General features: G+C 34.9%; 1 protein-coding gene across 1 annotated transcript in view; it reads right to left on the bottom strand.

The window, feature by feature from the left end:
- Window positions 1-1,015: 1,015 nt before the first annotated feature.
- Window positions 1,016-12,774, bottom strand: part of B4GALT4 (beta-1,4-galactosyltransferase 4) — a 38,131-nt gene continuing 26,372 nt past the window's right edge. Inside the window, exons 4-7 of the mRNA XM_074301304.1 lie at window positions 12,108-12,295; window positions 9,027-9,149; window positions 6,323-6,427; window positions 1,016-4,078 (exon numbers count right to left, since the gene is read on the bottom strand). Coding sequence (XP_074157405.1) covers window positions 3,946-4,078; window positions 6,323-6,427; window positions 9,027-9,149; window positions 12,108-12,295 — 549 coding nt within the window. The 3' untranslated portion in view covers window positions 1,016-3,945. The remainder of the gene's footprint in view (window positions 4,079-6,322; window positions 6,428-9,026; window positions 9,150-12,107; window positions 12,296-12,774) is intronic.

Consider the following 12,774-nt stretch of genomic DNA (forward strand, 5'->3'; position numbering starts at 1 on the left):
TTATAAACCTGATTGAATCCAATGTTATTCAACAGAATTGTTTCAACAGAATATTTGTCACATGGAAGATTGAAATGTCTTTCTATTGCTGAACATTAACTTCACTCACCAAAAACATGATTAATAACAACAATAACAACAACAAAAAAACAAAAAAACCCTGCAACAGAGGAAAAGGAAAGTTAATCCATAATCCATTGCCCACTGGAGGTATTTAAAAAGCAGGCACTGGAAAAATAGGTTTGAATATGAAAAAGGATACTTATTCCCTCAAAGCATATAGACAGATGAGCCAGACAGTGGTAGAAAATCATCAGAGAAGAGTGCCTAGAAGAGGTGATAATTACATAATAGCTAAACTGAATTTAAGATGGAAATATAGAAATAGGAAGCTATGAACAGAAAACCTGAGAATACTCTCTCTCATCATGGAACTCTACTATCTGACTCTCTCTAAAGCATAAAGCTTTCTGATAGCCCTGGAGATTTTAGCAGGAAAACATTAGTTTTAGACAATGTTTCACCCAAAGGATAAATATATTCAATCAACAGGATGATTCTTTAAGCACACCACGCTGATGTGAGCAGATCAAGTGAGCTATTTCCTTGACTTTTATTACTGCAATGAGGTTTCAAAATAACCCTAGAAGAACCAGAACCCAAGCTCTGGTAACTGCTGTCAAGTTTCACTTTATAAAGGCTTTCTGAGAAGGCTCAGCAATGAATGAACTTTGTTGTCTACTGCCCAAGGTAAGTACCAACTTGGATTTATGTTTGAGGAGGACTTATCATCAGAAGGTTAGACTTAAGTAATGATTTTTTTTAAAATACAGAAAACTACACCCCCCCCAAAAAAAAACAACACACACACACACAAATGTGGAAAGGTTATGCTCTGCATCATTAGATAATAACTGACAAAAACACAGATCTTTTGAAATACTAAAATATTGTCTCCAAAAGTCACTTTGGACATACTTTGTGGTTATAACACATTTACTGTTGATTCTAAAACTTCATGTAAAAAAGTTTTTTTATTAAAAATATCTAGAAAAATTAATAGGCAACATGTTATATTATTAATAGTAGATGAAAACTCCCCAGACAAGTGCTGTTGGCTGCTTAATTTAAAACAGTAATAATAACAACCACATCAGCCCCTTTGGTAAGACCAATGGAATAATTCCTCAATTGATATGAGAAGGTAGAAGCTCCTCTAAGCTGCATGGAACTATACCCAGGCCTGTAATCAAAAAGTGGCAGATAAAGAAAAATCCAGAAAACTGAATTTGAGTGAGGATGAAGAAAAATTGCAAAAAAAAAAAAAAAAAGATGATTCAACTCAACAAAAACAAAAATTGTCACAATCCCTACCCTCAAGAATTTAACAGCAGGTACAAGAGATGCACAAATGAGTATGATAAGGTAGAATCAAATTTAGAACTGCAGATCTGTAGATCCACAACATCCTGTGGAGCATGAACTAGAGAATATTATAAAATGCAAAATGGATAATTTTGATTAAGTTAAAAAGTTTTTGTCCAAACAAGACCAATGCAGAAAAGATTGGAAGGGAAGTAGAAAACTGGGGGACATTTTTTTGTTTTTACATCCAAGGGTTGTGATAAAGGCCTCATTTCTAAATACATAGAGAACTGACTCAAATGTATATGAGTTCAAGCCATTCTAAGATGATAGGAAAAGATAATGATGAATATTGAAGGAGATGTGAGAAAACATTGAGTTTGAAAGCAGGATTGATGGAATACTAATATCTCTGGGGAGCAATTGGGAAGCAATTTGGAACTATGCCCAAAGGGCTATCAAACTGTGCATACCCTTTGACCCAGAAGTGTCTCTACTGGGATTATACCTCAAAGAAATTTTAAAGGAGGGAAAGGGACCCATATGTGCAAAAATGTTCTTGGTAGTCCTTTTTGTAATAGCAAGAAACTGGAAATTGAGTTCATGCCCCATCAATTGGACAATGGCTGAATAAGTTAGTTTATATGAATGTTATGAAATCTTATTTTCTATAAGAGTTGATCAGCAGGGTGATTTCAGAGAGGCCTAGAGACACTTACATGAAGTGATGCTAAGTGAAGTGAATAGAAGCAGAAGATCTTTGTACATGGCAACAAGATTATGTGGACAATCGATTCTTGATGGAAGTGGTTCTTTTCAACAATGAGGTGACTTATGGCATTTCCAATAGACTTGTGATGAAGAGAGCCATCTGCATCCAGAGAGAAGACTGTGGACACTAAGTGTAGCTCACAACATAGTATTTTCATCTTTGTTGTTGTTGTTATTAACTTTCTTTTTCTCTCATTTTTTTCCTTTTTGATATGATTTGTCTTGTGCAAATGATAAATATGGAAATGTGTATAGAAAAATTGCACGAGTTTAACGTATATTGGATGCCTAGGGGAAGAGTGGGAGGAAAGAAGGGAGAAAAAATTTGGAATATAAGGTTTAGCATGTATTAAAACTATGCATGTATTTTGAAAAACAAACTATTTAAAAAAAGAAAGAAATAAGAAAAATGGAAACCTCTTATTTAAATGAAAGTGTGGCCTGATTAAGGTTGCACAGTTTTCAAAAGCCTGAAACAAAAGTTCTGTGCCTCTAAATGTAATGCCATTAGAATGGGAAAAGAGCAAAAGAGATCAGGCAAAGTGTTCTGAAAATGTAAGGGAGAAATGACTTTCAGCTGATGAGCAGCAGCAGAATGTTTTTTTTGCAAGAGGTAGCACTTGAATGAGGCCCTAGAGGGGAAAGGATTTCAATAAATGGAAATGTGTATGGAGTTCATTAGAGAAGGCCTGGGAAAATGCAGAGCTAAGCAATTACAGAACAAATCAGGGAGAAAAAAACCAAACTCAAAATTAGGAATAGCTACTAGTCCAGAAAAATGAACTAATAAACTAAAGAGAAAGGGAAATGATCTGAGTACTAAAAAAAAAAAATTCAGATAATGAGGTGGCAAAAGTATGTATGAAAGGGAGATAACAGAGGGAAATGAAGAGTTGATTTTTTAAAGAAGTTTCCTCTTCAGAAGGATTGTCTCATTCTACTCGGAGTGCTACCTTATTTGACTTATCTGCACCCCAGAGAAGCAGAAGAGAATAGTTATGTGAGGTAGGAAATATGTGAATAAACTGTACCCCATTTTCCCTACTGCTACCTCTTCCGTAAACGGGCTGTCTTGTATCTTTGCTCAGGTACTCATTTCTATTCCAGTGACATCTGTTATACTTTCCCTCTCTAGTACCTTTGTTTCTCCTTACTCCTCTACCTGATGCTCTTCCCCTTAGACATCTTTAAATCTGTCTCATCTATGGGTCCTCATCTATCTACCTTTCTGTTGTTCCCAAGAACAGTACTGACCCTTTTGACAATATGGCCATGCTATTTCCTACAGCCCATAACTTCTGATCCTGAGTTCTCATTTTTCCAAATCTAGACAATTCTTTTTATTTTCTTTTTTTTTTGCAATTTGCCCAGGATCATACAGCTCATAAATGTTATGTGTCTGAAGTTAAATTTGAACTTGAGTCCTCCTGACTCCTAGGGCCAGTGCTCAATCAATTGAGCCACTTAACTGGCCCTGACAATTCACTTTCAAGAAATGCTCCTGAACAGCTCTTACTGCGCTACAAAGGGCCTTCTCATTCTTGTATATGCTCATCTGTAAGAAAACTTTCCTATTCCAATAACTTTATTCCTTTCACTGTCATCAGCAATGCTTTTCAGAAAAATAGGAAGGAAAAATTCAAACTAGTCACATCCAGGAGACAGCTTTTCATGGTGTCCACTCCATGGTGAAAGAGGCAAAAAGGGTTGTAGGGAATGTCAAGTTCAAAATTTCCAGACATTCAATAACTACTGCAACTGGACGTTCTATCTTTCCCCCAAAAAAAACCTCAGTAAAATAATGTAGAATTATGAAGTCACAAGAAAATTCACTGTGATGTTGATATATAAAGGATTGTGTTTCACAGACAGCAGGTTATAGGAACAAGAGTTCAGTCCATCTGTTTGCCAGACTCGTGACACCTGCTTTAATAGCTTCATCCTAAAGATTAAAAAAAAAAAAAAAAAAAAAGTGAAAAAGATAAGGTCATACAGAATTATATTTCCAGATATTAGTCTCGATTCCTGCCAAGATTCCTGAACAAAGTTTGCAAACATTCTTAAATAACTATTGAATTCAACTATTTCTGGTAGATTCTACTTTGCACTCCTGCACAATGGGACAGAAAGAAAGCCATGGTTTCAAGTCTCACTGGTGTAAACTGGACAAGAGACTTAACCCCTTGATTTCCAGGTAACTCCCAAAGGCTATAAATTGAATCTACAGTAGTCAAAGGAGGTTCTCAATATAATGAGATCACAGGTCCAATCCTTCCTCCTAATCCCTATAAAATATTCTAGATTATAAAAACACATGATGGGGTCTGAAATGAAAAAATTAGGAAGGAGTTCATTTCAGAATCTTGTTTACTAGTATCTTCCAGCACTTTTCACTGGCTGTCCTTAAATGTTTGTTATGTTCTTCCTCTTCTTCTCTGTTTCCTGCCTTCTTTAAAGTCTTACATAAATTAGTACCTTCTTCAAAATGAAAAGAAGTCTTTCTAATTTCAGGAAGGCCTGGAGAAACTTGCATGAACCAATGCTAAGTGAAGTGAGTAGAACCAAGAGAATACTGTACACAGCAACAATAAAATTAGGTGATGATCAATTCTGATGAACGTGGCTCTTTCCAACAAGGAGGTGATTCAGGCCAGTTCCAAGTCTATTGGACAGAGTTATCTGAATCCAGGAGCTGAATATAGATCACAACATAATATTTTCACGCCCTTGTTGTTTACCTTTTTTCCCTCTCATTTTTTCCCCTTTTGATCTGGTTTTTCTTTCACATTCTGGTATGTGTGGAAATATGTTTAGAAGAATTGCACATGTTTAACTATACTGGATTACTTGCTGCCTAGGGGAGGGAGAAGATGGGGAGGTATGAAGAAAAATGTGGAACACGGGTTTTGCAGAAGTGAATGCTGAAAACTATCTTTGCATGTATTTTTGAAAAATAAAAACTATTATTAAAAATTTGTTAAATATAATAAAATAGCAAAGTAGCAGAGAGGGAAAAAAAAGCCATTATAAAAAAGTAAAGCCTTTTAAATCTCAGGGCCTTTCCTCGGAGACTACCCCAAATTAATCAAATACAAATCATGTTTATACATATAGCTATTTGCATGCTATCACTTACATTAAAAAGTGAGCTCCTTAAGAGGGTCTGTTTTTTTGCTCTTTTTTGTGTTCCCAGTTCCAAAGGCCATTCTCAGCCTCATTTCTTACCTAGCCTAAAATCACTGAATGAGTCCAGCTTCTGTCAGATTTTTGACCTGTTGAAAACCTTAGTTTCAAAAGGCCATGGTCTCTTACTGTAATCTACTATCTAAGACCATCTCCTTTTGTTCTGATCTATACCTTTTTTTAGCTTTTTATTTTCAAAATACATGCAGAGATAATTTGCAACATTCACCCTTAGAAATCTTGTGTTTCAAATTTTTCTCTGCCCATTCTCCCACTGCCTCTCAGACAGCAAGTAATCCAATATATGTTACACATGCGCAATTCTTCTAGATATATTGACACATTATTATCATCTCATACAAGAAAAATCAGATCAAAGAGGAAAAAATTAGAAGAAAAAAAAAAAAAAAGCAAACAAAAAAAGTAAAATAGTACGTTGTGATCCACACTCAGTTCCCACAGTCCTAGATGGCTCTCATCATCGTAAGATCATTGGAACTGGCCAGAATCATCTCTTGTTGGAAAGAGCCATGTCTATCAGAACTGATCATCATATAATCTTGCTTTTGCCGTATATTGTGTTCTCCTGGTTCTGCTCACTTCACTCAGCATCAGTTCACATAAGTCTCTCCAGGTCATTCTGAAATCCTCCTGCTGCCTGATCTATATCTTGCCAATGGGTCCAGAAGGCTCTATGGGACAGGTAACCCTGTACAACCTTTACAACAAAGACAGACAAATAAACAATTTCCAGCTCTCAGTATAAGGCCTGGCATTTAGGTACTTAATAAATGCTAGTTGACTAACTGCTGGGAAAAGATCAATTTAGTGGGAAAGGGAAGGAAAACGATGCTCCCTGAAAAGACAGAAGTAGATACTTTCATTGTGATCTTATTAATAGTTGGAAGAGCTGATTTTCTTCCTCATTGCCTTAAACACAATCCTGAATTAATGGATTCATTAGAAAATTCATTTTCTTTACAATTACAGACCCAAAGCTTACCTTTCTGAATTTTCCTCATTGCCCTTATCTCTGGTATGGAAAATCATTGTGTATTTGGCTATAGAAGGAGGTGGCCGAGATATTTTCATCCCATGTATCTCCACCCTACAAAAAGAAAGGCACAATGTAATACTAAGTGAGCTTTAAGGAGAAATCTCACAAAGCTTGATGATAATGACACAATTCAGTGCTTTAGTTTTCTCCATCTTTAAAATAAAAGCACTACATATTTAACCTGTATTAGATTGCTTGCTGCCTTGGGGAGGGGGGAGGAGTAAGAGAGGGAGGGAGAAAAATTTGGAACACAAAGTCTTACAAAAACGAATGTTGAAAACTATCTTTACAGGTATTTGGAAAAATAAAATACTACTGAAAATTTAAAATAAAATAAAATAGTTCTTGCTTTCTCTCTCCAGAAAGCTAGATGGAGCAGTAAATAAAACACTGGTCTGGAATTCAATTCCAGTTTCAGTTTCCCCATATATAAAATGGTGAATACCTACTTTCAAGGGTTGTTATGAGTATAAAGCACAATAATAATTGCAGGATACTTAGCACAATGCCTAGCGCATAATGAGCACAACATAAATATTACTGATTGTCACTATTACTCTCTATTCCTTTTCTTAATTTTTCCTTTTTATCTGTATATATTTGAGAAATAACAAGAAATAGCTATTTCCTTTTACAAAGAAGAGTATAAAAAGAAGGCTGCATGTGAAACATGAATTTACACAAGATACAGTTTGTTTTACTTTTAACATTGAAAATGTTCTGCTTCTCTGTGTACCTTTTTGAATTTCTGCTCTCTCCTCTTTATTTTTTAATGATCATTGACGTTCTTTACCTTTCTTCTTTTTTCTGTCTATCACTATCCCCCAACTCTCTCTCCTCCCTGAATTCTACTTTGGGTCATATTTATTTTAAAAATGTTTTTCTGAAGTCATTCTGATTGCCATTTCTTATAGCATAACAATATTCTATTACAATCACATACCACAGCATTCAGAAAAACCTGTAAAAACTTAGATGAATTAATGCAAAGTGAAATGAGAGAACCAGGAGAACATTGTACCGAGTAACAATATTGTGCAGTGATGAATTGTAAATGACTTAGCTATTTTCAGAAATACAATGATCTAAGAATTTCAAAGGGCTCACAATGAAAAATGTTGTCTAACTTCAGAGAAAGAATTGATAGAGTTTGAATGCAGATTTTTCTACTTTATTTTTTCATGGTTTGTTTCCTTTTGGGGGGGGGGGAGTCTATGTCTTCTTTCACAATATGACTAATATGGAAATATGTTTTATATAATTATACATGTAAAATCTATATCAAATTACTTATCACACTAATGCATTGTTGGTGGAATTGTGAAATAATCCAACCATTCTAGAGAACAATTTGGAACTATACCTAAAAGGCTATCAAATTGTGCAAACCCTTAGATCCAACAATGTTACTACTGAACTTATATCCCAAAGAGATCTTAAAGGATGGAAAAGCACCTGTATGTGCAAAAAAAAATGTTTGTGGCAGCCCTTTTTGTAGTGGCTAGAAATTAGAAACTGAATGGATGTCCAACAATTGGGGAATGACTGACCAAATTGTGGTATATGAACATTAATGGAATATTATTGTTCTTTTAAAAAAAGTGACAAAGTTGATTTTAGAAAGGGATGATAACGTCTGATTATGCAAAATCAGTTTGCATAAACTGATGCTGAAAGGAACAAGCAGAACCAGGAATACACTATATACAATAACAGCAAGAATATGTGATGACCAATTATGAAAGATTTGGTTCTTCTCAGTGGTTCAGTGATCCAAAGTAATCCCAAGAGAAAATGCCATTTGCATCCAGAAAAAGAACTAAGGAGACTGAGTGTAAATCAACACATGCTATGTTTATTTGTTTTCTGTGGTTGTTTTTTTAAATCTCTCCCACAGTTCCAATTTTTGTTCTGATTTTACTCTCCCAACATGATTCATTAATGAATGTTAAAATTTTTTTAAATGTTATTCAGAAAAAAATAAAATATTATTTTTAAAAATATGTTGTATAATCCCCAAAAAACTAAGTCTTTTAATGGAAGGAACTGTGTTCACAGAATCATAGATTTAGAGTAAGAAGGGATCTTAGAGGCCATCAAATCCAGCCTTCTCATCTTATAGATGAAGCCTAGAATTCACAGGTAGTAAATGTCTGAAGTAAGATTTGAACCCACATATAAGTCCAATTTCCATCCATAACATCATGATAATTTGGTAATTTTTCCTGTTTGAATTCCCAAACCCTAAACACATAGACAAATTAAGTACCCATTTTATGAAAGGCAGAGTTGAATTGAATTGGGGAAGGGAAGCAGGAAAGGAACAGCAAGAATGTAAACAGTTCCCTATTCTAATCTGACATCCCCGAGTCACTATACATAAGGATCCAAAATCTCTTGCAGCAGTCCATGTTATAGAGCTAAGAATGGCTAACAATAATATTTTATATATATATATATATATATATATATATATATATATATATATATATATATATATACACACACACATATATACATACTCATATATGTACATATATATATATATATATATAAAATCATCATATAATTATATGTCATATATAATTATCAGATCAGATCATATCCCTATGCTAGGCCACAAAGAGGGCTGTGTTCTTTGTTGATTCACCTGATTCTGAGGTCATCATCTTCTCCACCCCAGCCCCAATAGTTGTTGGAGAATCCATTCACCATGTAAAACTGGTCTCTTGTTAGAGCAGAAACACCTCCAAAATATCCCTTATAACGCAATCTGTAGGTAAAAACAAAGCATGGGGGGGAAATAAGTAAAAAGCAAACTTATTCCCAACCAGCACCATATACATCCTGTGCTTTCCTTACTAATATCCTATACATGTTTGGATGTCAAACTATCAATTTTCTTAGTCTCAAACAACCCCCAACTTTTACTTACCTTTTTAATCTATTCACTCCCTCATTCAAGGCACCATCATACCTATTCATTTTCTTTTTTGCATGCTTGTACATATATGTATGTATATATGTATTATGTGGATGTCTAGGTAAGTATCTGGATATTTATATTGATGATTATTATGCTCAATTGTCCCTTAGGGAATATCTCCTTTGTTAATTTAATTAACTAATTAATAACTGCAAATATCACAAAAGGGGCATACTTCCATGAAAATCCAACTCCACATCACCAGCAATTAGTACAGTTAGAAAAATCAAAAGAAAAAAAAATGCAATGACCAACCATGATTCCAAAGTAATGATAAAGCATGCTATCAAGATATAGAATGAGAAAGATACGTTTTGGATATGACCAATGTGAGAATTTGTTTTGTGTGGCTATGCAGATTTTTAATGAGGATTTTATTTTTATTTCCCTGCCCCTTCAACCCACTCATGGAAAAGAAGTGGGAGTTGGAAGGGGAAGGAGGCACAGAAATACATTAAAAAGAAGAAAAAAATAAATAATTGTTTGTTTGTTTTTTTTAAGTTTTGAAAAATACCCTGACCCCAGCCAAAAATATGAATTCCCTTTTGCTCCCCTTACCATCACCCACCCACCTACCCTACCCAAGATGGAAGCTGAATGTCCCCTCAGGGGCATACCTGCTCCAGACTCCTCATCCCTAAGGGGTTCTGGATGCCTTGTAAAACCATTCCAGGCTGGAAGAGTGAGAACCAGATGTCCAACTATGCCAAGGTAGGGCCTAGCAATCCACTATCTAGGTGCTGGCCCTGTACAAGGTGATGGATGCTGGTCACCCTATGGAGGATAACCAGTAATAATCAAGCCATCATTTCTCTCAGGATGGAGCTGTGTTTTAGCTGCTTGTGAGGGGGAGTGTAGCGGGGTGAATGCCGTGTATATACCACTTGTGGAAATTGAATATATTTCCATGTGTATAAAGCAGATGGCCCACAGCAGGAGACAACAATCAATCAGTTGAACGTATAACTGCAATGACAGCTGTTTGAGGGATTTCACACCTGCAAAATCAGGCATGAAAGATCAGGAGGCAACAAATGCTATCTCTTAGGAGATCAAATAACAAGAGGCTAAAACACTGGGAAGAGACACTAAGGCCAGACTGTTCAAGACAAGGAAGAGATATGAGGTCATCTCCTAATAAATTTATTTTTTGCCCAAGGGGTGGGGAAGATGCACTCTTGATAGTTCTAATATTCAAAAAAGATCCACAGAAGGAAAAGATCACAGAAAGTAGGCTTAAAAGACTGGCCCTGCTTCCAAGGGGTCTAATCATCTGGCCCTTCCTTTTACCCTTAATACTGACCACAAGCACCCTCGGTGCTTCATTCAATTTTGTTTCATTGGTTTAAAAAAATTGGGGGGGAGGAAGGTTTTAGGGGTGAGTTAATTAAGGTTAAATGTCCAAGTTCATGTAGCTAGTAAGTATCCCAGGCCAGATTTGAACATCCTTCTGACTCCAAGGCCAGTATTCTAGCCACTGCACCACCTAGCTGGTCCAATGTACCATTCTGTTGTTTTGGGGCTCCCTCTGGCAGTCTGGAAGACTGTGGATCTCTTCTCAGAATAAGATTTTTAATCATTGAAAGAAATGACAAATTTCAGTTAAGAGGGTGGTAAAAATAAAGATTCATTTTGTTTGTTTTTTCCACCTAACTTCACAAATCCTCTGAAATCTGTCTGCAGAGCCCATGGACCCCAGGCTAAGAAATTCTAATAAAATGTTATCTGCATCTACAGCCAGAAAAAGAACTATGGAGACTGAATGTAAATCAACACATGCTACATTCACTTCTTTTCTCCTGTTGTTTTTTTTTCCTTCTCCCATGATTTTTCCCTTTTGTTCTAAGTTCTCTCTTAATATGATTCATAAAACAATTTGTATGAAAAATAAAAGTTTTAAACTGTTAGCTACAAATATTATAATTAAATTTAACCAAGTTTTAAAAAACAATTATGTGAATAATTGTGTGGAAATTATGTGAAATTCCACATAATTATGTGGAAATATATTAAGAAGAATTGCACATGTTTGACCTATATTGGATTATTTGCTGTCTAGAGAAGAGAGGTGGGAGGGAGAAAATTTTGAAATACAAGGTTTTGCAAAGATAAATATTCAAACTATCTTTGCATATATTTTGAAAATTAAAAACCTACACCTTTCTTGATCTGGGTAATTTATTGTTATATAGTTTGAATCTTCCCTAATATTCTGCAGGGCATATGACAATGTTCTCTTTTGTTTTGTCTTGTTTTATATTTCTTTTCTGTTTTACTTTTTTCTCTTATTCTATTTTTTCAAATAAAATAAATTAATAAAGAAAAGACTACTATTAAAATTTTTTTTTAAAAAACTTATGTGAATAGTACCATATTGTGTCTATCCCCCATTTGTCCACTTTTGAATTAACTAATCTTTCTGATCCCTCCAGTTTTTATGGGCTCACTTTCCACATTTTCAAATCCCTTTACTGTTAAATGGATAATGCCTAGCCACTCCTGATTGAGTTCCATTATTGGTTAAATTGACTTACAACATTATCCTGAAAGACCTTGGTCAATCAATAAGCATTTATTGAGTTTCACCTTGCTAAGGGCTAGGAATACAAAGAAAAGCAAAAGACATTCTCATGGAGCTCATACTTTAGAGACCATAGGAAAACAATTATGTTCACAATTCAGAGGGAAGATACTAAAATTAAAAGACATCAGAAAAGAGCTTAAAAAGATAAACTCCACTCCTACCTGTAGCCAGTGCTGTTTCTGCCAACCACCAGGTGTTTTGGATGAGCATCACACATGTAGAGGTTTAGGTCATTCTCTGGTACCAAATCTACATCATGGAAGATAAAACAATCCCAATTTTCTTCCTTAAGGGCTTCTAGGTAGCCAACATTCAGGAGTCTGGCTCTGTTAAATTTGTCATCTCCAGCCTGGTAGTATTACAAAGAACAGAACAGTAATTACCAAATTTACAATTTTGAACCATTTTTCCTAAATCATAACATTTATTTAATAGCAATAATGTTTAGTGAAGTTAAAAAAAAGATAAGGAAAGTTAAGTAGGAGGGGAAGAGGATATGAGAAGTGCTTATAAAGGGTAATTAGATGGAGGGTGGACTGGAACAGGCAGTAACCAGAAGCAAAATACTTTTGAGGAGGGACAAAGTGAAAGGAGAGATTAAATTTTAATTGAATATTTGTAGCTAACACTTTATTAGATATTCTTAACCTGAAGTCTATGTACAACAAAGATAGAATAAAATAAAAAGTGGGGGGAGGGATCATAATTGTAAAAAAAAATTTTAGGCAAATTTCTCTCTCAAATATACCGAGAAGTGAGTCAAGTTTATAAAAATAAGGGTCATTCCTCAAATAACAAATAATCAAAACTTATGTTTTCAGATTAAGA

The sequence above is a fragment of the Sminthopsis crassicaudata genome, chromosome 3, assembly GCF_048593235.1.
Source record: "Sminthopsis crassicaudata isolate SCR6 chromosome 3, ASM4859323v1, whole genome shotgun sequence".
Classification (NCBI taxonomy): Eukaryota; Metazoa; Chordata; class Mammalia; order Dasyuromorphia; family Dasyuridae; genus Sminthopsis; species Sminthopsis crassicaudata.